General features: G+C 40.6%; 2 protein-coding genes and 1 pseudogene across 2 annotated transcripts; all 3 read left to right on the forward strand.

The window, feature by feature from the left end:
- The first annotated feature begins 112 nt into the window (after positions 1–112).
- LOC115042212 (arachidonate 12-lipoxygenase, 12R-type-like) lies at positions 113–6041 on the forward strand. The gene is made up of 14 exons (XM_029500286.1): positions 113–280; positions 615–819; positions 971–1052; positions 1302–1424; positions 1528–1631; positions 1868–2034; positions 2147–2290; positions 2402–2605; positions 2765–2851; positions 2942–3111; positions 3417–3538; positions 4164–4264; positions 5022–5192; positions 5285–6041. The coding sequence occupies exons 1-14, from the start codon at positions 128–130 to the stop codon at positions 5462–5464; spliced, it is 2013 nt and encodes a 670-aa protein (XP_029356146.1). The 5' UTR covers positions 113–127; the 3' UTR covers positions 5465–6041.
- A 2940-nt stretch (positions 6042–8981) lies between these two features.
- On the forward strand, positions 8982–15208 carry LOC115042164 (arachidonate 12-lipoxygenase, 12R-type-like). Its single transcript, XM_029500232.1, has 15 exons — positions 8982–9176; positions 9376–9534; positions 9656–9860; positions 10012–10093; positions 10343–10465; positions 10569–10672; positions 10909–11075; positions 11188–11331; positions 11443–11646; positions 11806–11892; positions 11983–12152; positions 12458–12579; positions 13206–13306; positions 14064–14234; positions 14327–15208. The coding sequence occupies exons 2-15, from the start codon at positions 9382–9384 to the stop codon at positions 14504–14506; spliced, it is 2013 nt and encodes a 670-aa protein (XP_029356092.1). The 5' UTR covers positions 8982–9176; positions 9376–9381; the 3' UTR covers positions 14507–15208.
- Positions 15209–17928: 2720 nt separating this feature from the next.
- Positions 17929–25540, forward strand: LOC115039826 (arachidonate 12-lipoxygenase, 12R-type-like; annotated as a pseudogene).
- The last annotated feature ends 292 nt before the right edge of the window (positions 25541–25832 follow it).

Raw genomic sequence — 25832 nt, forward strand, 5'->3', positions numbered from 1 at the left:
AATGTAAATCACTGTGATTTTTAATGCCAGGTTCAGATTAGTATATTTGGCAAATAATCTAATCAGTGATGAGGATACTGATAACGTTTGTTTTCATCCCAGGATTTTTTCAACATTCAGGGTGAAAATGGTAGAGTACAAAGTGACAGTATCCACAACCAATATTGCAACGGCCACCACTTTCAGCAATGTGTTCATTAAGCTCGTGGGCACAGATGGAGAGAGTGACCGCACATGGCTTTTAAGCCTGAAAGGGGTTGCATCTTTCTTCAGAGGAGCAGTAAGTTTGGAATATTCCTCACTATGATTGCATGTATTGTGTGATTTTCCTATCAACACATTTGATTAAAATTTAGGAAGGCTGACTTGAACCCTTGCGAAGTGAGTGTATAACAAGATATTTGCACAACTCAACAAGACCAAAGCAACAGGATGTCTTGACATTCAGCTTTTGAGTATTGGTATAATTTGAATGCCTTACTTTGTCCAACTTTCTATTTAGAGTAATACCATCGTAACTATTTGAATGTTATAGCTCTGCTCCTAGTTATCAAATTCACTTTAACCCCATCACATGTATACTTTGTTCCAAACTCCTTCTGCCATTGCTTCAGGTGTCAAGCTTCACTGTGTCCTGCCCGGCCTCACTTGGAAAGCTGGTTCTGATAGAGCTAGACAAACAGCGTCTTCCATTTATCCCAGAAGATTCCTGGTTCCCTGCAAAGGTGGAAGTGAAATCCCCCGAGGGGGAAACCTACCACTTTCCCATCTACCGTTGGATCACTGACAATGAGGTGCACCGCTTCAGGGAAGGGACAGGTTAGTGAAAACCTGTTTGTCTGACAACCTGTCTGCTGTTCACTGACAAAAAAAGATGTAAAACAGAGAGGTTAAACAGCAAATTTATGCCAGTGTACTGTATATACGAGTAATTATAAAACATTGTTGATGTTCTTGTTTTTCTTTTCAGCTCTGAAAGTCTTTGATGATAACCACCATCTTGGCCAGTATTCTCGAGAGCAGGAGTTGAACCAGCGAGCACAAGACTATGTGTGAGCGATCAGTTTGAGTACATTTTAGTATTTAAGTGTGAACCATTATATGACTCTGGGAACTCTGCTGTAGTTCATTATATAGCATTACAATATAATGTTTGTTGTAATATTGAACACATGAATGTTTGCGAAGTATATTAAGCTGACATAGTCTAAAGTGCAGATATAGCTTCTCTGGTCAAAGTTCCTAATGACTCTACTTGAACTAAAATGTTAACATTACTGCCCCTGACTTCTTTCTCCCAGCTGGGATGTCTATGCTGAGGGAATACCCCACATCATAAAGGCAGAAAGCCCATCTTCTCTGCCTTCTGAGGTCCGGTTCTCCTTCACCAAGTCAACTGAATTTGCCTACACTGCAAAAGCGAGGTAAAGTGCTCAAACTCTGTCTGATATTTATTTATGTTTTAACCTACCTGCTTGTCAAAGTTAGTTTAAGACTCAATGAAAAAGGTTGTTTTTGTATTTCTAGCTTGACAGAGTTGAACCTGAAGGGACTTGATGATTGCACAGAGAGATGGGATGATCTTGATACTATAAACCGCGTGTTCTGCTGCAAACGTACAGCTATTTCAGGTGGTGTGCTATCACAATAGTTAATGGAATATGCTTGCATGTATTACATATGCTCAGCTGGATGTGTTAGGACATTCAATCGCATTCCTCAAAAATATTCAAATGTTCAAATGTCCGCTTGTTAGATTTGTCACGTTTTCTTCGAATTGTAGGGTCTCAAAAAAAAAGTCAATGTAATTCATACATAAACAAAGTCCAAACACATGAAGTTCACCTCTTCTCTGTTCTTTTTCCAGAGTATGTCCAGCAACATTGGAAGGAGGATGCTCTCTTTGCCTACCAGTTTCTAAATGGTGTCAATCCCATGTTGATTCGACGCTGCACAGTCCTACCCAGAAACTTTCCTGTCACTGATGACATGGTCTGCCTCCATGGTCAGGGTAGCTTGGGAGATGAAATGAAGGTGAGTGTTCTAACCTCAGGAACAGGACCATGTTTACTTCCTGATTGCTCACTTTTTTCAAAATGTACAGTTTATTTTAGGAATATCTTATCCTTGTTTTCAATTTCAACAGAAAGGCAACATATTCCTGTGTGACTACAAGAATTTCGATGGACTTAAAGCGAACACCATCAATGGAAAGAAGCAGTACTTGATGGCTCCCCTCATTCTGCTCCACAAAACACCTGAACACAAACTGATGCCAATCGCTATTCAGGTGAGTTTAGCACTCAAATATAACCAATACTAAAGCCGCAAGTATTTGTTATATTGTTAGTGTTGGATCAAATGGGATGAATTAACCATGACCCTCTATCTTTCCCTGTAGCTGAAGCAGACTCCAGCAGATGACAATCCAATCTTTTTACCTACTGATTCTGAGTATGACTGGTTGATCGCCAAGATTTTTGTGCGAAGTACAGATTTTAATGAACATCAACTCAATGTTCACCTGCTGCGGACTCACCTACTGGCTGAAGTTTTTGCAGTGTCACTTCTGCGCAACCTGCCAATGGTGCATCCACTGTACAAGGTAACTCAATGGGATGCCATTTGTTGATTTTCCTATGTATCAAATCTGATGAACTGCAATTCTTTTGTCTTACATACATGTAAATATTTCACAATGCAGTGTGCTACAGTATGGAAAGCAAATAATATTGGTACTAACAGAATTCCTTCTTTCTCTCAGCTCCTCGTCCCTCACACTCGATATACTCTACAGATCAACCTCTTAGCTCGAATCCGTCTGATATCCGAGAGTGGAGTTTTCACACAAGTAAGTCCACCACCTTCAGGAAACCATTACCAAATCAATGCCTTTTTTCTTGTAATATCATCAACTCTGTTTGACTTGACTACTCTCTAGTTCACATCCTCTGGTGGAGAGGCCATGGCAACGATCCTGAAGAGATCACTGGCCTCAGTGACCTACAGCTCTCTCTGCATACCAGATGACATCACTGAGCGTGGGCTGCAGAATGTGCCAAACTTCTACTACAGGGATGATGGACTCCAGCTTTGGGATATCATCAACAGGTGCTGTACACAGTTTCTATACTGCGTTATCTTTTTACAGCATAAGAAGGTAGGTTATATTTAAAGCCCTGCAAGTGTTAGAACAACCTTAAAATCTCTCCAGTGTTCCATTTGAAGTTGTGCTGTCCAATGTGTCCACTATGTCAAGCATTGCAGCACCTTCTCTGAAAAGATAATTCTCTGATATATTTTGCTGAAGTGATGACTGCTAAATTCTCTCACAAGGATTTTCCTCACATTAGTTTTAAATAAAAATTTATAACTCAAGGAGAGCTGTGTTTTACGTTTATCCATATTTTCAAAAGGTTTGTGAAGGGGGTTCTAAGCTACTACTACAAAACTGATGCTGAAGTCCAGAAAGACTCTGAACTGCAGAAGTGGATTCTGGACATTTTTGAACACGGATTCCTTTCCCAACCAGACAAAGGTGAGATTAAAATATATTTAGGATTAATACTGTTTAAGAGCACAACTAATCATCACAGAATAACACAAAGTCAGTTCGACTTCAGGGACATCAGCCTGTCTATTCAGGAAGCAATAGTCATCATGACCCATACTTTGGTCAAAATTGAGGCGGCAACTTGACAACGTGAGAGGTGCAATGGAAAGTGAAACGCAAGACAGCTTTCACAAAAAAAGTTGTGCCTGTGGTGGTCCCAGACAAGACAAGACAATTTCTCACTCCTTATCTTTGACTTACTCTTCTCTAGTTTTGTGTTGTGCTTATGGCCTTGTCCCCACTGGTAGTACCCCACTTTCTTTACAGATGAGAGAGAGAGTTCACACTGAGCATGAGACAGGCCTAAAAGTGTCGGGACAATATGTTGTGACTGCCTGTGAAATCATGGAGAGACATATCCATCGAGGGTCACACAGACCTTCATGTCATCACAATGCTATCCCATGGTGATTGTGAATACAGCCCTGAATGGGTTGATGAAATTGTTTGCCATTGTCTTTCATTATATTATTTTGTATCAAACTGAAATCAGACCTAAAATAGGTGACAAAATTTTTCACTAATGGAGTTTATTCTCTCTAATTCTCAGGAATTCCTCAGAGGTTTACAACTGTGGCAGAGCTGATCAAGTTTGTCACTATGGTCATCTTCACTTGCTCAGCCCAACACTCAGCTGTGAACACTGGACAGGCGAGTCCTTTCTATTTCATGGGATGATCAGATGACAGTCTTAAAATTTTTCTCTGAACTGAAAATGACCTTGAGTATGAACTTTTATGCAGATGTAAGGCTTTGCAAACAGAAAGTCCCTGAGGCTCTGAGTTATTTTTCTCTGAACAAATGTTAACGTCATGGTGGAAAAGCCAGGGTTCTCTTAAGGTCATGAGAATTCATCAGTCTGGGCCAAAGTAGTGAACTGAAAGAGCAACTGAGTCAGACATGCAGCTGCTTTTAAAAGTTATTTTTTAATAGAATATAATTATTCTTATCAAGGGCAGCACAGTATAGTGGTTAGCACTGCCAACCCACAATAAGAAACTTGTGGGTTTGGTTCCCAGCCTGGAGCCTTCCAGTGTGGAGTTTGCATGTTCTCCCCGTGCCTGCGTGGGTTTCCTCCAGGTACTCAGGTTTCCTCCGACCGTCCAAAGACATCATGTTTAGGTTAACTGGTGACTCTACATTGTCTGTAGGTGTGACTGTGAGTGGTTGTTACTCTCTGTTCCTCTGTATATATGTTGGCCCTGTGATGGACTGGTGACCTTTCCAGGGTGTACCCTCTCCCAGTATGAGTTGCAATTGGCTCCAGCACCCCGTGACCCAGAAATGGATAAGCGGTTCAAGCTCAATGAATTAATGTTCTTCTCAAAACATGACAGAATGATCAGAGTTTTATTGTATGCTCCAAAGCATATTAACCAGTTAGCCAATAATGATCTGTTGTCTGTAGTATGACTATGGTGGCTGGATGCCCAACACACCTACGTCACTACAACTCCCCCCACCAACCACAAAGGGGACAACAGATGAGACCAGGATGCTGCAGACTCTCCCTGATGTTAATGCAACAGTTCAGGGCATGGCCAGCTTGTGGCTACTGAGCAAACCATCATCTGACTTTGTAAGTACTTCAGACTTGAAGATGAAATGAATCCAAACATTACATAATTGCTTATAAAAATAAAGCTTCTGTAATGCATCACTAATTATCAGGTCGCGCTTGGTCAGTACCCTGAGGAGCATTTCAGTGAGGAGGTTCCCCGCAAGCTGATCAAGGATTTCCAAGGAGAACTTGGAGTGCTGAGTGCAGCCATCAAAATCAGGAACCAGAGTCTGGAAATCCCATACACATGCATGGATCCAGCAGAGTTTGAAAATAGTGTTGCCATTTGAATGTGAGAAGGTGTGTCCTCCTCAGCTGTTGGTCAAATAAAAATGACCAATTTAAAATAACTTTATATCCACTTTGCTGTCACTGGACTATTGCTGTGTTCTTGTCAAAATGATCAAGTTTTTATGTTTCCATGAGGTGGTTTTTAAGACATGTCTATATATATAAAGCTGTATCACAAAAGTGTGATGGAAACATTTTCTTCTCGCTAGACATGATGCATGGCGTCATATCAGTCATACCCGTTAACTGCAAACGCGGTATTAGTGGGCAGAGTATATCAGCATTTTTCTGAATTTAATTCTAGATTTAAAATAAATTCATTTTGTTGTAATACATTTGTTACTAAATAAATGTTTCTTATTATGAATATAAAAAAATATGCATCATTAATAAGAACGAAGAAATAATATGTTAAACAAAACATAATTTGTGGCAATGGCTGTTGAAATCAGTTTTCCAAAACTATAGAAACATAAAATGATCCATATCCATTTTCCTCAAAGTAGATTTTACAAGAAATTTTATTATTCAATCAAAAAGAATAGGTTTGTCACCAAAAAAGACATTAAAGTAAGAGTAGAGTAAAATAGAACAGGTTACAATACCCTCCAAAAAATTGAAAACTGTTTTGAGAACATATTTTATGAACTTCAAACAAAAATAATGTTTGTAAGTAAAAACGTGTGATCAATTGCTTCTCAACCACTCCTCTTTGTTCGCAAATTAAAGTTTTGCTTGTTGAACTGCACTTAATGGGTGGGGCCTTGCGGATGATGGATGAGAGAAGAGTTTCAATTGGTGGGTTGGATGGGGCTCCAGAGCAGGCACACCTCTGTTACGCCCACAATCCCTTGCTTAATAAGCTGCTGTCAGTGTTGCCAGGTCTGCTTGTTATAACAGACTTTGGGCTCATTGTTCTGTAAAGTGGCTTGCAAATATCATGTTGGGCTTGTTTTCTAAAGTGTTGTTGATATTTGGTAATTGCTTTGCTCCCCGCAGGAACCCCTCCTGATTCTCTCCCAGTGATAGTAGTGCTTTTCCAGGAAGAATCTGTCCACAACCATGTTTCATTGGTTACCGGGACGCCGGGTGGTATGGAAAAAAGGAAAACAAACAAATAAACAAACAAACTCTTCAGCTTTCTCATCAGTGAGAAACATCGGTTTCACTGTCTTAAAACAAAATGAGCCCAGGCTAAACAAGTGAGCTGAAGACAGCCACTGACATGGCCTGTCACACATCAATCAGTGCTGTGGATTTAATGGATCTACCTCAACTGATTAAGTTAAAATGCAAAAAGCAATGACCTAAGCAATCATGCAGTTGTCCCATGCATGTTCAAAGAGCTCAAGAACATCGGAGGTGCCCAGTATTCCCTTGTAATAGGTGAAAGATGCGTTTACAGTTTTTACTGTTGTCTGTGCAAACTTATATATGTGTGTGTAATTGTAGGTCACTGGTTGGGCTTTTTTATATAAATGAATTTATTTGAGAAGTCTAGTCATTTTTTGGGGGTTTCTTTACATTGAGCTGTTTGCTTGTTTCTCTCGCTTGTAACACTGGCTACAGTTAAGGCAGCGTGAGGTGTTGTGGGGTTGGGAGACAAATGTAACTCCATAGATATCGCTAAAATTAGATTTTACAAGAATTACAGCTCATACGCAAAACTTCCCTTCAATAGAAACATCTACAAACTGAAACTGTGCTTTGTTGAAATTTTAGAAATATTGTTTTATTTTTGCGAAAAACTAATGGAAACGCAACTGCTTAGCAGGGTCTGGCAGCCACCTTGAATGGACGTGATTCAGACTGCACAGATGTCACATCTTCACTAACAACTCTTTACCTACAGGCACATAGACAACACATTGACTCTGGGATTCCAAAGAAAAGAAAAGAAAAGGGTGTGTTAGCTCACCTGTGCTGTTCACCCTTTATACAAATGATTGCATTAGCCACACTGAAAACGAAAGCATGTTTAAATTTGCTGATGACACTGCCTTCCTAGGACTTACGCAAACCGACTCTTGTGTACAGAAATATAAGTCTGCCATCTCTAACTTTGTGCATTAGTGTGACAAACACCATCTCATCCTCAACATTAGAAAAACTGAGGAGATGGTATTTGACCCAAAGTCCCTGGTTCTTGCTGATCATTCACCAGTAATCATCCACAATCAGAGCATAGTGCAGGGGGGCTCTTACAGATATCTGGGCATTCATGCTGATTAAAATCTGGGGTGGAGGACCCATGTGGAGGTTATCTGTACCAAAATAAAGCACAGGCTGCACTTCCTGAGAAGGCTGAGAACCTTTGGTGTGACCCAGGAAGTGCAACTGCTTTTTTATCATGCTGTGGTGGAAAGCATACTGTGCTACAGGATTTCAGCATGGTTTGGAAACCTGCCAGTCCAGGCCAAGGCCCAAATTCTCAGACTAATACAGACAGCCATGAAGATCATGGGAGTCCACCAACATTCCAGTCTTCAAGATATTTTCCAATAAACCATAATTAAACACGCACAGAAAATTATCACAGCTCCAACCCGTGTTCTCTAGCCTGAATATGAGCTCCTCCCTTCAGGCAGACACTAGACTAGCAAGCACAACCAGTTTAAAAACTTTTTTTCCCCCTATCTTTTAAGGCCCTTAACCCCACCTAGGCAGGAAAGTGGAGATGCCTTGTTGTTTTATTTATATATTGCTTAAGTGTCGCTCCTCACTGTATTATTGTAGTATTCCGGTTGGTATGATGATGTGAATGGGCATGCACAATTGAATGAAGGAAGTTCAACAGCTCCACAGTTGTTGCCATTTTATGAAGACACTAAAGTCCCCAACAAATTTCCAACTGTGACAATAATGGTTTATCTTATCTTGCACAAAGTAAACAAAACAACTCAACAGGTATGTATGGATTGGATATACTAAAGTAAAATGCTTTCATATTCCACTTGAATAGTTAAGTGGTGGTTAAAACACAGTTGAGTGAGTCAAGTGTACTGGTGCCAATGACAGCAGCCTGCTCCTTTTTACTTCAGACTATTTTAAGGTTTGTTTTTTTTTTTTGTTTGTTTGTTTGTTTGTTTGTTTTTGCAGACGAGAACAGTCTTAACTGAAATTCTTATTTCTTCAAATTCTGATGGCAGCTGGTTGGTAGCAAAGATTTTTTATGAAAAGTACAGAGCTCAGCTAATATCAAATCAAGTTTCACCTGCTTGCTGAAGTATGCCCAGCTTCCCAACATGCCAACTGGACTTCCATTACTGTACAGCAAAAGGTAACATAACCATGTAGGACTGATCAGTACTTTTTTAACCACGAAGCTGCTCTCAAAAACAAGTGGTCATGTGCAAACGTCTGAATTACAGTGCCTGGATGCAAGCTCTGTCCAGACAAGTTTTTGTTTTGGGTTTTTTTTTTTTTCCCAGGTTGAAACCCGCCCTCAGTCCTAAGATCTGCTGGGATTGGCTGCAGTAGCCTCTGCTGCCATGTTGGAGCAGTTAAAAAAATGACAGCGAGATAAGATCAGATAAATCTGGTTAAACTGTTCTGAGGAAAGGCTGTTCATGGGACGGACTAACTTTTGCATAATGCTGCTGTTTTTCTGGTAATTGATTTCAGCTGGATCCTACCATTAAATTGAGGTATATTAAGAGGAATCAGTGGCGATTTCCGTCAAAGGATCTTCCTGACTCCTCATCAACACCAGTGAGTCATATATGTGAATTTGATCATCTAAGACATCAACCATTGGACTGTAAAAGATTAAAGACTAAGACACTTTAATATAATTCATTCAAATTTGTGCCTACTATGTTGAGTTTTATGTCAGGTTTTACCAGCTATTCACAAGTAATCTAATGTATGCTGAGGATGTTAATTATTTAAATTTTTTTCAACCTTCCAGGTTACGATGGTAGATTACAACGTGACCGTATCCACAGCCAATATTCCCTATGCCACTACTTTAAGCAGTGTGTCCATGAAGCTTGTGGGCACAGATGGAGAGAGTGACCGCACATGGCTTCTAAGTTTTAAATGGCTTCTATCTTTCTTAAGAGGAGCAGTAAGTTTGAAATATTCCTCACTAAGATTACAAACCTTGCATGGTTTTTCTATCAGCATATGAAATAACAATTTCATAAACAAATTCATGTTTTTCCAAACTCCTTCTGCCATTGCTTCAGGTGTCAAGCTTCACTGTGTCCTGCCCGGCCTCACTTGGAAAGCTGGTTCTGATAGAGCTAGACAAACAGCGTCTTCCATTTATCCCAGAAGATTCCTGGTTCCCTGCAAAGGTGGAAGTGAAATCCCCCGAGGGGGAAACCTACCACTTTCCCATCTACCGTTGGATCACTGACAATGAGGTGCACCGCTTCAGGGAAGGGACAGGTTAGTGAAAACCTGTTTGTCTGACAACCTGTCTGCTGTTCACTGACAAAAAAAGATGTAAAACAGAGAGGTTAAACAGCAAATTTATGCCAGTGTACTGTATATACGAGTAATTATAAAACATTGTTGATGTTCTTGTTTTTCTTTTCAGCTCTGAAAGTCTTTGATGATAACCACCATCTTGGCCAGTATTCTCGGGAGCAGGAGTTGAACCAGCGAGCACAAGACTATGTGTGAGCGAGCAGTTTGAGTACATTTTAGTATTTAAGTGTGAACCATTATATGACTCTGGGAACTCTGCTGTAGTTCATTATATAGCATTACAATATAATGTTTGTTGTAATATTGAACACATGAATGTTTGCGAAGTATATTAAGCTGACATAGTCTAAAGTGCAGATATAGCTTCTCTGGTCAAAGTTCCTAATGACTCTACTTGAACTAAAATGTTAACATTACTGCCCCTGACTTCTTTCTCCCAGCTGGGATGTCTATGCTGAGGGAATACCCCACATCATAAAGGCAGAAAGCCCATCTTCTCTGCCTTCTGAGGTCCGGTTCTCCTTCACCAAGTCAACTGAATTTGCCTACACTGCAAAAGCGAGGTAAAGTGCTCAAACTCTGTCTGATATTTATTTATGTTTTAACCTACCTGCTTGTCAAAGTTAGTTTAAGACTCAATGAAAAAGGTTGTTTTTGTATTTCTAGCTTGACAGAGTTGAACCTGAAGGGACTTGATGATTGCACAGAGAGATGGGATGATCTTGATACTATAAACCGCGTGTTCTGCTGCAAACGTACAGCTATTTCAGGTGGTGTGCTATCACAATAATTAATGGAATATGCTTGCATGTATTACATATGCTCAGCTGGATGTGTTAGGACATTCAATCGCATTCCTCAAAAATATTCAAATGTTCAAATGTCCGCTTGTTAGATTTGTCACGTTTTCTTCGAATTGTAGGGTCTCAAAAAAAAAGTCAATGTAATTCATACATAAACAAAGTCCAAACACATGAAGTTCACCTCTTCTCTGTTCTTTTTCCAGAGTATGTCCAGCAACATTGGAAGGAGGATGCTCTCTTTGCCTACCAGTTTCTAAATGGTGTCAATCCCATGTTGATTCGACGCTGCACAGTCCTACCCAGAAACTTTCCTGTCACTGATGACATGGTCTGCCTCCATGGTCAGGGTAGCTTGGGAGATGAAATGAAGGTGAGTGTTCTAACCTCAGGAACAGGACCATGTTTACTTCCTGATTGCTCACTTTTTTCAAAATGTACAGTTTATTTTAGGAATATCTTATCCTTGTTTTCAATTTCAACAGAAAGGCAACATATTCCTGTGTGACTACAAGAATTTCGATGGACTTAAAGCGAACACCATCAATGGAAAGAAGCAGTACTTGATGGCTCCCCTCATTCTGCTCCACAAAACACCTGAACACAAACTGATGCCAATCGCTATTCAGGTGAGTTTAGCACTCAAATATAACCAATACTAAAGCCGCAAGTATTTGTTATATTGTTAGTGTTGGATCAAATGGGATGAATTAACCATGACCCTCTATCTTTCCCTGTAGCTGAAGCAGACTCCAGCAGATGACAATCCAATCTTTTTACCTACTGATTCTGAGTATGACTGGTTGATCGCCAAGATTTTTGTGCGAAGTACAGATTTTAATGAACATCAACTCAATGTTCACCTGCTGCGGACTCACCTACTGGCTGAAGTTTTTGCAGTGTCACTTCTGCGCAACCTGCCAATGGTGCATCCACTGTACAAGGTAACTCAATGGGATGCCATTTGTTGATTTTCCTATGTATCAAATCTGATGAACTGCAATTCTTTTGTCTTACATACATGTAAATATTTCACAATGCAGTGTGCTACAGTATGGAAAGCAAATAATATTGGTACTAACAGAATTCCTTCTTTCTCTCAGCTCCTCGTCCCTCACACTCGATATACTCTACAGATCAACCTCTTAGCTCGAATCCGTCTGATATCCGAGAGTGGAGTTTTCACACAAGTAAGTCCACCACCTTCAGGAAACCATTACCAAATCAATGCCTTTTTTCTTGTAATATCATCAACTCTGTTTGACTTGACTACTCTCTAGTTCACATCCTCTGGTGGAGAGGCCATGGCAACGATCCTGAAGAGATCACTGGCCTCAGTGACCTACAGCTCTCTCTGCATACCAGATGACATCACTGAGCGTGGGCTGCAGAATGTGCCAAACTTCTACTACAGGGATGATGGACTCCAGCTTTGGGATATCATCAACAGGTGCTGTACACAGTTTCTATACTGCGTTATCTTTTTACAGCATAAGAAGGTAGGTTATATTTAAAGCCCTGCAAGTGTTAGAACAACCTTAAAATCTCTCCAGTGTTCCATTTGAAGTTGTGCTGTCCAATGTGTCCACTATGTCAAGCATTGCAGCACCTTCTCTGAAAAGATAATTCTCTGATATATTTTGCTGAAGTGATGACTGCTAAATTCTCTCACAAGGATTTTCCTCACATTAGTTTTAAATAAAAATGTATAACTCAAGGAGAGCTGTGTTTTACGTTTATCCATATTTTCAAAAGGTTTGTGAAGGGGGTTCTAAGCTACTACTATAAAACTGATGCTGAAGTCCAGAAAGACTCTGAACTGCAGAAGTGGATTCTGGACATTTTTGAACACGGATTCCTTTCCCAACCAGACAAAGGTGAGATTAAAATATATTTAGGATTAATACTGTTTAAGAGCACAACTAATCATCACAGAATAACACAAAGTCAGTTCGACTTCAGGGACATCAGCCTGTCTATTCAGGAAGCAATAGTCATCATGACCCATACTTTGGTCAAAATTGAGGCGGCAACTTGACAACGTGAGAGGTGCAATGGAAAGTGAAACGCAAGACAGCTTTCACAAAAAAAAGTTGTGCCTGTGGTGGTCCCAGACAAGACAAGACAATTTCTCACTCCTTATCTTTGACTTACTCTTCTCTAGTTTTGTGTTGTGCTTATGGCCTTGTCCCCACTGGTAGTACCCCACTTTCTTTACAGATGAGAGAGAGAGTTCACACTGAGCATGAGACAGGCCTAAAAGTGTCGGGACAATATGTTGTGACTGCCTGTGAAATCATGGAGAGACATATCCATCGAGGGTCACACAGACCTTCATGTCATCACAATGCTATCCCATGGTGATTGTGAATACAGCCCTGAATGGGTTGATGAAATTGTTTGCCATTGTCTTTCATTATATTATTTTGTATCAAACTGAAATCAGACCTAAAATAGGTGACAAAATTTTTCACTAATGGAGTTTATTCTCTCTAATTCTCAGGAATTCCTCAGAGGTTTACAACTGTGGCAGAGCTGATCAAGTTTGTCACTATGGTCATCTTCACTTGCTCAGCCCAACACTCAGCTGTGAACACTGGACAGGCGAGTCCTTTCTATTTCATGGGATGATCAGATGACAGTCTTAAAATTTTTCTCTGAACTGAAAATGACCTTGAGTATGAACTTTTATGCAGATGTAAGGCTTTGCAAACAGAAAGTCCCTGAGGCTCTGAGTTACTTTTCTCTGAACAAATGTTAACGTCATGGTGGAAAAGCCAGGGTTCTCTTAAGGTCATGAGAATTCATCAGTCTGGGCCAAAGTAGTGAACTGAAAGAGCAACTGAGTCAGACATGCAGCTGCTTTTAAAAGTTATTTTTTAATAGAATATAATTATTCTTATCAAGGGCAGCACAGTATAGTGGTTAGCACTGCCAACCCACAATAAGAAACTTGTGGGTTTGGTTCCCAGCCTGGAGCCTTCCAGTGTGGAGTTTGCATGTTCTCCCCGTGCCTGCGTGGGTTTCCTCCAGGTACTCAGGTTTCCTCCGACCGTCCAAAGACATCATGTTTAGGTTAACTGGTGACTCTACATTGTCTGTAGGTGTGACTGTGAGTGGTTGTTACTCTCTGTTCCTCTGTATATATGTTGGCCCTGTGATGGACTGGTGACCTTTCCAGGGTGTACCCTCTCCCAGTATGAGTTGCAATTGGCTCCAGCACCCCGTGACCCAGAAATGGATAAGCGGTTCAAGCTCAATGAATTAATGTTCTTCTCAAAACATGACAGAATGATCAGAGTTTTATTGTATGCTCCAAAGCATATTAACCAGTTAGCCAATAATGATCTGTTGTCTGTAGTATGACTATGGTGGCTGGATGCCCAACACACCTACGTCACTACAACTCCCCCCACCAACCACAAAGGGGACAACAGATGAGACCAGGATGCTGCAGACTCTCCCTGATGTTAATGCAACAGTTCAGGGCATGGCCAGCTTGTGGCTACTGAGCAAACCATCATCTGACTTTGTAAGTACTTCAGACTTGAAGATGAAATGAATCCAAACATTACATAATTGCTTATAAAAATAAAGCTTCTGTAATGCATCACTAATTATCAGGTCGCGCTTGGTCAGTACCCTGAGGAGCATTTCAGTGAGGAGGTTCCCCGCAAGCTGATCAAGGATTTCCAAGGAGAACTTGGAGTGCTGAGTGCAGCCATCAAAATCAGGAACCAGAGTCTGGAAATCCCATACACATACATGGACCCAGCAGAGTTTGAAAATAGTGTTGCCATTTGAATGTGAGAAGGTGTGTCCTCCTCAGCTGTTGGTCAAATTAAAATGATCAAAAGAATTATGTTTATATCTATTGAAAACTATTTTAAATACTAGCTTTTGATCAAGCTTTTGCCATTAAACTTAATGTGATTCAGGTTTGAAAGGAAATATGAAACATTTAAATCATTAAATCATTGCTCACATTTCACTGTAAGCCACTCCCGCAAATAGTTGAAAACATGTATTGAATCTAAATTAATTTTATTAATTATTTTGAGATTAAAGCCTGAATTCTTTTCATTTTGACCTGAAGGTGGGACTGTTAGTAGATTAGCATAATTTCTTCACAGCAAGAAGGCTGTGGGTGCAAGTGCTGGACCCTTTTTGTGTGGAGTTTGAAAGTTCTTTCTGTTCTCTCCGTCCTGCTGGGTACTTTGGCTTTCTCCCACAGTCCAAAGACAATGTTTAGGTTAGTTGGTGACTCTAAATTACTTGCAGCATATACATATCTGTGAAAGTTAATCATAGAATGGTTGTTGGTCTTGTCCTGTGACTGGCAGCCTGACCAGGATGTACCCTGTTCTCACCCACAGTCAGCAAAGATTGGCTCCATCACTGAAATAAGATAAAATGAACAATTAATCAATATTAAGATGGGAGTGAGGGTGGATGGATGATATGTGCATAGAATGATTGATATTTTGATAAAATTGATGAAACCTAGAGTGGGCCACTGTCATTATTGTGTATTTTTACAATTTAGTTCGCTAAATTTAGATGGAAAAACCTCTTACTTTGTCTCATGAGGCTCTCTTCTCTTTCTGCAAAACTATAGAGTTCACCTTCTTGCCATCAACTAGGTGACCTTAGACACAGGGACAAGCTTTTGGAGGAGGGGAAACCAGCACTGCAGGAAGCAGAATTTGACAGCTGCCCTCATCCTAATCCACAAAACATGGGATGATAAATTGATGCCACTTGATGAAACTAGTTGACACTTGAGCAAAGCATTAATACGCCAGGATCCAACAAACAGAAATATCAGTGGAAGGATCTTTTTATAATATTTACTTCGACCAAATATGTTTCCATTTTTCTTAAAGCAGGGATGACTGAGTTAGTTTATTTGACGAAGGACGGTGGATTAATGGGCTTGTGAAATGTTTTAACTTTTATAGCACCACCATGTGGACTCCCTTCGCACCTCCTCTGTAAGGAGCCTGTAGGGAATTGTCCACTTATATTTTAGTTGATATTTGTAAAGTTTCATCATGCTCCTGAGGACACTAGGCTTAAGTATGGATCTGGATATACTGCGGTATAATGCCTTTTACATTTCACACAAATAATGGTCGTTACAAAGGAGAATAGGTCAAGCATCATTATCAAATGTAACAAGTGTATAATTCAGTATTACATGTTATCTTATCGTTTAGGACAACTGGTTAAAAACCAAAAAGCGGTGGTGGTGGTGGGGGGTTGCTTTTTAACCTTTCAACCATGAATGTATACAGTACAGGCCAAAAGTTTGGACACAATTTCCTATTAATTTGAACGAGAAGGTGTGCTGTACTTTTGGCCTGTACCGTATATAAAAAAAGAAAAACAAAAATTGATTATAATCGCAGATATTCCTTATCATGGTCCTGGCTGGCCAAGTCAGCTGTGTAACCGTGAGCTTGTTATTCCATCAGCTTAAATTTTCCTAGCAATTTCTATATATATTCCTTCACCCATACCAGGAGTTTTCTTTGTGAGAAAATTATTTACTGAATGTGCTTGTGGTGATGATATTCGTCTGCAATGTATGTTTTTTCATATAGACAGAGCGCATTTGAACCCCGCCCAAACCGGAGGGGAAAAATTAAGAGCTCTCCATTGACTTTGTATTATGTTAAGGTGTCTCTTGTCATTGTCCGTGTGCCAGCAAACACAAACAAATGTTCCAAAACTGCTGTGTGATAGAGTTAACTCCTAACAGGTTAAAGAACCCTGATCTAAGTTTTTAGAAGCTGCCAAACATAAAAAATGTGCCTTTAAGACGAGAGAATTTGATACAGGCAGTAAGACGAGAGGCTCCGCTGTGGCATATACATCAGCCTTGAAGACTGGGCAGTCAGAGTATACCCCGAAAGCCACGCCCACCGGAGGGGAAAACAATCGGCGGCACAATTTAAAAAACACTATCCATTGGTTATCTTAAAACATAATTTCAACATGTCAAATTATTGTTTTAACACGCCAGCTGTACTCCAGAAAAAAGGTACAATTGAAAACTCACATATGTGGGTATCTCTCGATGTCACATCTGTTTGAGAAATTATCCCACTGAAAGGCCGGAGGTGACATCGACATTTATAACTACCTGATGGAGTCCTCTGGTAAGATCATAATTTAACCTAATAGCGACAAAAAAAAAATAATAATAATAAAAAAAAGTTAGGCTACATCCACATGACTACATCATCATTTTAAAGTAGCTTTTTATAACCCAACCGCATCTGCCCCACTTTATGTGGTTAAAGTGTAGTTGGTGGATGTATGTTAGCCTTGGTTAACTTCAGCTACTAACCCTAACCCTCGCCAATTCAGTGATCTTAACTTAGAGTTAAAATAATTATTGAACATGGCTGTATTATCTTTTCATTAGCTTTATAAAATTTAACATTACATCCCTTATGTTACAAAATATTCTAATAAAAGCTCGGCATGAGAAGAGTATCCTGTGAGGGCCAATTATTTATCTTCCTTTTTGAACTGTCTCAGATTAATGAAGCCTAAGTACATGACAGACAAGTTATTTTTCTTTCATGCAATTCTTGCAGTCTGCCTTCACTGGCACTGACCTTCTGTGTCCACTACAAATATGCTGATGAGTTTTTTGAACCAATGGATCAAACACTGATAATAATATAGTTTTTTTTTGTACTTGGTGAATTATTTGTATTTACCTTACAACTGAAATGATTAAATTTCTGCATTCTTTTGTAGGAAAGACAGGCTTTTGTCATCACACTACAGCTGTTTATGATGAATATATCAGATCTAGTAAATAAGGTGAGATTTTAGCGAAATGGTTTCTTATTTAATGCACTAGGTCTTACATCCCACTGTGGTTTCCAGGATTTGCCCAACGACATGTTCAGCAATAGATGTCCAACAATCGGTCATCAGAGGTGAGTAATACTGAATGGACCTTCCCATTCAATGGATGAGTATAAAGCGAAATCAGTGGTGATTGCCCTCAGATGAACTTCCTATCTCCTCATCAACATTTGATCCTTTAAGTGGCCAACAATTGGACTAAAAAGGTCAATTCAATTTAGTTCACTATACATTTTGCCTGTGATCTTGGTTTTTATATCAGGTTTTATAATCTGTTGGCAAGTAACCCAGTCAGTGCTGAGAATGTTAATAGTTTTTCCTTTCTTTTCAGTATGACAATGGTAGAGTACAAAGTGACGGTATTCACAACCAATGTTGCCACTTCCACCACTTTCAGCAATGTGTTCATTAAGCTCGTGGGCACATGGCTTTTAAGCCTTAAAGGGGTTGCCTCTTTCTACAGAGGAGCAGTAAGTTTTGAATATTGCTGACTATGATGACATGTATTGCTTGATTTTCCTATCGACACAGTTGATTAAAATTTAGAAAGGCTGATCTGAACCCTTGCAAAGACACACTCAGCTGTATAACAAGATATTTACACAACTCAAGAAGACCAAAGTATCAAACCTTCTATATTCAGTAATGGTATAGACACTATTTGGATATTACAGCATTGAGGTTATCAAATTCACTTTAACCCCATCACATGTATAAATTTTTCCAAACTCCTTCTGTCATTGCTTCAGGTGCAAGCTTCACTGCGTCCTGCCCGGCTTCTCTTGGAAAGCTGGTTCTGATAGAGCTAGACAAACAGCATCTTCCATTTTTCCCAGCATATTCCCGGTTACCTGCAGAGGTGGAAGTGAAATCTCCCGAGGGGGAAACCTACCACTTTCCCATCTACCGTTGGATCAAATCAAATCAAATCAAATCAAATCAGATTTATTTGTATAGCGCCAAATCATAACAAAGTTACATCAAGGCACTTTACATATAGAGCAGGTCTAGACCAAACTCTTTATAAATTTATTTAAAGAGACCCAACAGATCCCCCGATGAGCAAGCACTTGGCAACAGTGGCAAGGAAAAACTTCCTTTAAGAGGCAGAAACCTCGAGCAGAACCAGGCTCAGGGGGGGCGGCCATCTGCCTCGACCGGTTGGGTTGAGAGGGAGAGAGAGAGAGAGAGAGAGAGAGACAGGCAGGCAGGCATTGGAGGGGGGGGGGGTGTAGGCAGGAACATGTTGTTGCATGAAGTTCATGGAGTTGAGCTGTAATACAGAATTCATGCTATATGGGACCAGCAGGTGTTGCAGGAACATGAGATGGAGATGAGTCACCACCTGCAGGATGAGGACAGGGAGAGAGAGGAGAGGAACTGGGAGAGACAGAGACTTTGGCAGAACATGGTTAGTAAATGTAGTATAAATGCTTAGAACTGGGTGAAACAGTTTTTTTGTTTTTTGTTTTTTTTTTAAGAAAGATGGTTTTTATCAGCGCATGCAAGGAGGGAGTTAGAGAGAAAGAGAGAGAGAGGGTGACAGGGAGAGACAGAGAGCGAGAGAGAGAGAGAGAGAGAGAGAGAGAGAAGCTCAGTCCTTCCCCCAGCAGCCTAGGCCTATAGCAGCATACCTAAAGAGTAAAGGACTTTTTAACTGTACGCTCTGTCATACAGGAAAGTTTTAAGCCTGGTCTTGAAAGTTACTAAAGAGTCCGCCCCCCGGACCGATGCTGGGAGTTGGTTCCATAGAAGAGGAGCCTGATAACTGAACGATCTGCCTCCAGATTTACTCTTGGAGACTCTAGGAACCACAAGTAAACCTCCATCTAGAGAGCGGAGTGGCCTGCTAGGACAGTAAGGAACTATGAGCTCTCTGAGATACGATGGAGCTTGGCCATTAAGAGCTTTATACGTTAAAAGAAGGATTTTGAATTCTACTCTATATTTTACTGGCAGCCAATGAAGAGCAGCTAACACGGGAGAGATGTGATCTCTTTTCTTAGTTCCTGTTAATATTCGTGCAGCAGCGTTCTGAATTAACTGAAGGCCTTTTAGAGATTTGTTTGGACATCCAGATAGTAATGAGTTACAGTAGTCCAGCCTAGAAGTTACAAATGCATGGACTAGTTTTTCTGCATCATCCTGAGAAAGGATGTTTCTGATTTTCCTAATGTTTCTCAGGTGGAAGAAAGCTGCCCGACTAACTTGTTTTATGTGAGGGACAAAGGACATGTCCTGGTCAAAAATTACTCCAAGGTTTCTTACAGTGGAGCTGGAGGACAAAGTAATGCCGTCCAAACTGATGAGATGATTAGATAGTATTTTTCTGAGGTGCTTAGGACCGAGTACAATAACTTCTGTTTTGTCAGAGTTGAGAAGTAAAAAATTTCCAGTCATCCAAACTTTAATGTCTTCAAGACATGCCTGCAGTCTGACTATCTGACTGACTTCATTTGGCTTCATTGATAGGTACAGCTGAGTATCGTCTGCGTAGCAGTGGAAATTGATGCTGTGTTTCCTGATAATGTTGCCTAGAGGAAGCAGATAAAGCGTAAAGAGGATTGGTCCAAGTACCGAACCCTGCGGGACTCCATGACTGACTACAGTACATGAGGAGGAGCTGTTGTTTACATGAACAAACTGATGTCTATCTGATAAGTAGGATTTGAACCACTTTAGTGCAGTTCCTTTAATTCCAATTTCATGTTCCAGTCTCTGTAGTAAAATATTATGATCTATGGTGTCGAATGCAGCACTAAGATCTAGAAGGAGAAGTATGGAGGCTGATCCATTGTCTGAGGCCATTAGAATGTCATTGGAGACTTTAACCAGCGCTGTTTCTGTGCTATGATGGGCTCTAAATCCTGACTGAAACTCTTCAAACAAACTGTTCCCATCCAGATGCTCGTGTAGTTGTTTTGCTACAGCTTTCTCAATGATTTTAGAAATAAATGGAAGGTTCGATATGGGTCTATAGTTTGCCAAAACATCTGGATCAAGATCAAGAGGCGCCGCAGCTGATTCAGCAGTTGCCTTCTTCAGAAGGGGATTTTTATCTAACGTAGGCAAGAGCTGATAAATTCTTTCTCTGATCGTGAGAATTTTGTCTGAAAAAAAACTAATAAAATCATTACTGCTTAGAGCTAAGGGGATCACTGGTTCAACTGAGCTATGGCTCTCTGTCAGCCTGGCTACAGTGCTGAAGAGAAACCTGGGGTTGTTCTTGTTTTCTTCTATGAGTGCTGAGTAATATGAACTTCTAGCACTGCGGAGAGCTTTTTTATACGTTTTTAGGCTATCTTTCCAGGCTCAGTGAGACTCTTCTGACTTACTGGAACGCCAGTTTCTTTCTAATTTCCTTGATGTCTGCTTCAAGGTACGGATTTGGTAACTATACCAGGGAGCCATCCTCCTCAGATTGAATACTTTCTTTTTGAGAGGGGCGGCATTATCAAGATTCGAACGCAGTGTGGCCATAGTGCTAGTCACAAGGTCATCAACCTGCGTATGGGAGAAATCCTCATTTAAATTTAGATATGGCATTGTTGGGAATGATGACCAAATGTTCTCTTTAAATTTAACCACAGCAGCTTCAGATAAACATCTTCTATAGCTGAATTTATTCCTCAATGCTGTGGAGCCCATTAAAGTAAACTCAAATGTAATAAGGTAATGGTCAGACAGGAGAGAATTTTGGGGAAGAATTGTTAGCTTGTCAATTTCAATGCCATAAGTTAGAACAAGATCAAGGATATGATTGTAAAAGTGAGTGGGTTCATTCACGTGCTGGGAAAAGCCAATTGAGTCTAGTAGGGAAAGAAACCCAGAACTAAGGCTGTCGCTTTCGACATCAACATGTATATTGAAATCTCCCAGAATAATGATTTTATCTGTACTAAGTACTAACTCTGATAGGAATTCTGAGTACGGACCAGGTGGACGGTATACTGTAACTAACAGAACTGGTTTTTCACCTTTCCAGTCTGAGTGGGAGAGACTAAGAGTGAGGCTTTCAAAAGACCTGCAGCCAGATTTTGGTCTGGGGTTGATTAATAGGTTTGACTGAAATATTGCAGCCACCCCACCTCCTCGACCTGTGGTACGAGGGATATGAAAGTTAACATGAGTTGGGGGTGTAGCTTCATTAATGCTAACATACTCATCCTGCTGCAGCCACGTTTCAGTTATACAAAATAAATCAATATGGTGATCAGCTATGAGATCGTTAACTAGTAGAGATTTTGATGATAATGATCGAATGTTCAACAGTCCACATTTGATCGCAGTGTTATTTGAGACTAAATTTGTGGCTGTTTTAATTACAGTTAGGTTTTTGTTTTTAGCTCCTCTTTTGTTTAATTTGGGTTTATTAACTTTTCTAAATTTAGGTCGTCGGGGGACAGACACGGTTTCTATAGACCTAAACATAGACAGAGACTCTATTCTATTCTCGGCAGATGACCGCTCTGACTGAGGCGCAGAGGCGCGTGTTAAGCTGCGGCTCTGCCTCCGGGTCTCGACCCGGGATTGTCAGGGTTTTGGATTTCTAATAAAATCGGCCATATTTCTAGAAATGAGAGCGGCCCCGTCCACGGTGGGATGGACACCATCTCTCCTAATTAGACCAGGTCTCCCCCAGAAAGACGTCCAGTTATCTATGTAGCCCACGTTGTTTTCGGGACACCACCTCGACAGCCAGCGGTTAAATGACGACATGCGGCTGTACATGTCATCACTGGTCCGATTGGGGAGGGGGCCGTAGAAAACTACAGTGTCCGACATCGTTTTAGCAAAAGTACACACCGATTCCACATTCATTTTTGTGACTTCCGACTGGCGAAGTCGGGTGTCGTTACTGCCGACGTGAACTACAATATTAGCATATTTACGTTTACCCTTAGCCAGCAGTTTCAGATAAGACTGGATGTCGCCTGCTCTGGCCCCCGGGATACACTTCACTATGGCCGCCGGTGTCGCTAACTTCACGTTCCTCAGAATAGAATCACCAATCACTAGAGTCGGCTTTTCAGCGGGTGTGTCGCTGAGAGGGGAGAACCTGTTGGAAACGTGAACTGGTCGGTGGTGAACCGGGGGCTGCTGCCTACGACTATGCCTCTTGTCTCGGACAGTCACCCAGCCGCCCTGACTAGATCCCGGCTGCTCGGGAGCCACTGGGGGGGAGGAAACTATCTTAGCTGCCGTATGAGCTCGTCTAGGTTGGTCCGCACCGGCTACAGGGGGGGGGCTAACTACACTAGCATAAGTTGGGCTAGCTAAAGTGCGGAGCCGGGATTCTAACTCATTAATCTTCGCCTCCATTTCTACCATCATCCTACATCTATGACAAGAGGTGCTATCATAAAAGGAGGCAGAAGAATAACTACACATGAGGCACAGAGAACAGGAGAGGAGAGGAGGAGGAGAAGGAGGAACAGAGAGTGGAGACAGAGAGCTAGAGGACATTGCTAATCGGGTAGTTTGATTAGCGGAGGAACAGAAACGGTTATAAACTTTGGAGAAAGGGGAGATATTGACTTCTAAAACCTGGTGTTGGTGTGAAAATAATTTTCTGCCTGATTACTCGAGTGAATTAGGAAATAATAGCAGAAGAACAGTGGAAACAACACAAGCACAATAGAGAGCACAACCGCCAGTGACCGGCATCACTGACAATGAGGTGCAATGCTTCATGGAATGGAGAGGTTCGTGAAAACTTGCTTGTCTGACAACCTGTGTGCTGTTCACTGACAACAAAAGATGTAAAACACAGAGTAAGAAAGCTAAAGAGCAAATTCATGCCAGTGTACTGTATATATGAGTGATTATAAAACATTGTTCATGTTGTTTTTTTTTTTCAACTCTGATAGTCTTTGATGATAACCACCATCTTGGCCAGTATTCTCGGGAGCAGGAGCTGAACCAGCGAGCAGAAGACTTTGTGTGAGAGATCACAGTTTGAATACATTTTAGTACTGAAGCTAACATATATCCAAATGTCCACCCAAAGTTTGGTTGGATGTATTTATGATATAATGGTATATTAACCATCATAGGACTCTGTGAACTCTGCCATAGTTTATTATATTGCATTACAATATAATGTTTGTTGTAATATTGAACACATGAATGTTTGTGAAGTATATTAAGCTGACATAGTCTAAAGTGCAGATACACTGGTAGCTTCTCTGGTCAAAGTTCCTAATGACTCGAACTAAAATGTTAACATTACTGCCCCTGACTTCTTTCTCCCAGCTGGGATGTCTATGCTGAGGGAATACCCCACATCATGAAGGCAGAAAGCCCATCTTTGCCTTCTGAGGTCCGGTTCTCCTTCACCAAGTCAACTGAATTTGCATACACTCTAAGAAATAGGTAAAGTTCTGAAATTCTGTCAGATGGTTATTTATCTTTTAACATACCTGATTATCAAAGTTAGTTAAAGACTCAATGAAAAAAGTTTCTGTTTTAATTTTTCTAGCCTGACAGAGTTGAACCTGAAGTGACCTGAAGGGGCACAGAGAGATGGGATGATCTTGATACTATCAACTGCATATTCTGCTGCAAACAGACAACTGTTTCAAGTGCTGTGCTATCACAATGGGCAGCACGGAGGCATAGTGGCGTTTCTCTGTGGAGTTTGCATGTTCTCCCGTGCCTGCGTGGGTTTCCTCTGGTTATTCCAGTGTCCTCCCACCGTCCAAGGACATGCATGTTTGGGTTAACTGATGTCTCTAAACTGTGTGTTGGCCCTGGGATGGACTAGCGACCTGTCCAGGGTGTACCCCGCCCTCGCCCAATGTGAGCTGGGATTGGATTGAACACCCCCTGCAATCTGGTAGTAGAAGATGAATGAGTGTAATCCCAATAGTTAATAGAATACTTCACACTGCATATAAATTAGCATATACTCATCTGTATTCGTTACAACTTTCAACTACAGTCCACTACAATTCCTTGAAAAATATTTAAATATTTCTGTTCAGTAGATTAGGTTCTTTACTGGCCTTGTTAAATTAGTCATAACATATTTTCTTAACACGTCTCAACAAGTCTTAACACATGGAGTTCACATCTTCTCTGTTCTTTTTCCAGAGTATGTCCAGCAACATTGGAAGGAAGATGCTCTTTGCCTACCAGTTTCTAAATGGGGTCATTCCCATGTTGATTCAACGCTGCACAGTCCTACCCAAAAACTTTCCTGTCACTGATGACATGGTCTGCCTCCATGGTCAGGGTAGTTGGCAGATGAAATTAAGGTGATTGTTCTAATCAGGACCATGTTTACTTCCTGATTGCACTAAAATGCTCACTTTTTTCAAAATTTACAATTTATTTTAGGACTATCTTATCCTTGTTTTCAATTTCAACAGAAAGTCAACATATTCCTGTGTGACTACAAGAATTTAGATGGACTTAAAGCGAACACCATCATACTTGATGGCTCCCCTCATTCCGCTCCACAAAACACCTGAAGACAAACTGATGCCAATCGCTCTTCAGGTGAGTTTAGCACTCAAATATAACCAATACTAAAGCCGCAAGTATTGATTAAAGTGACTGATGCTTCAAGGAAAGGTGGGAAAATCAGGAAGCAGCAGGAGGCTGCTGTTATTGGATTTGTTGCAAGTATCAACTATCGTGGCTCATCTGTATTCTTTCTGCTGGTGTTGGATCAAATGGGATGAATTAACCATGACCCTCTATCTTTCCCTGTAGCTGAAGCAGACTCCAGCAGATGACAATCCAATCTTTTTACCTACTGATTCTGAGTATGACTGGTTGATCGCCAAGATTTTTGTGCGAAGTACAGATTTTAATGAACATCAACTCAATGTTCACCTGCTGCAGACTCACCTACTGGCTGAAGTTTTTGCAGTGTCACTTCTGCGCAACCTGCCAATAGTGCATCAACTGTACAAGGTAACCGAATGGGATGCCATTTGTTGATTTTCCTATCTATCAAATCTGATGAACTGCAATTCTTTTGTCTTACATACAATCCCCAGTTTAATTATGACCAGCAAAATTGAAAGTAGTTCCTCAAACTAAAATGCCTGACAGAATGAACGTAATATACAACTTTATTCTAATTTAGCATTTTGGTCTATAAGATAATGCAATGAGAATAATCATTAGCAAACAGCTACACTGAGCCATAGCTCAGTTGAACCAGTGATCCCCTTAGCTCTAAGCAGTAATGATTTTATTAGTTTTTTTTCAGACAAAATTCTCATGATCA

The sequence above is a fragment of the Echeneis naucrates genome, chromosome 1 (genome assembly GCF_900963305.1).
Source record: "Echeneis naucrates chromosome 1, fEcheNa1.1, whole genome shotgun sequence".
NCBI lineage: Eukaryota > Metazoa > Chordata > Actinopteri > Carangiformes > Echeneidae > Echeneis > Echeneis naucrates.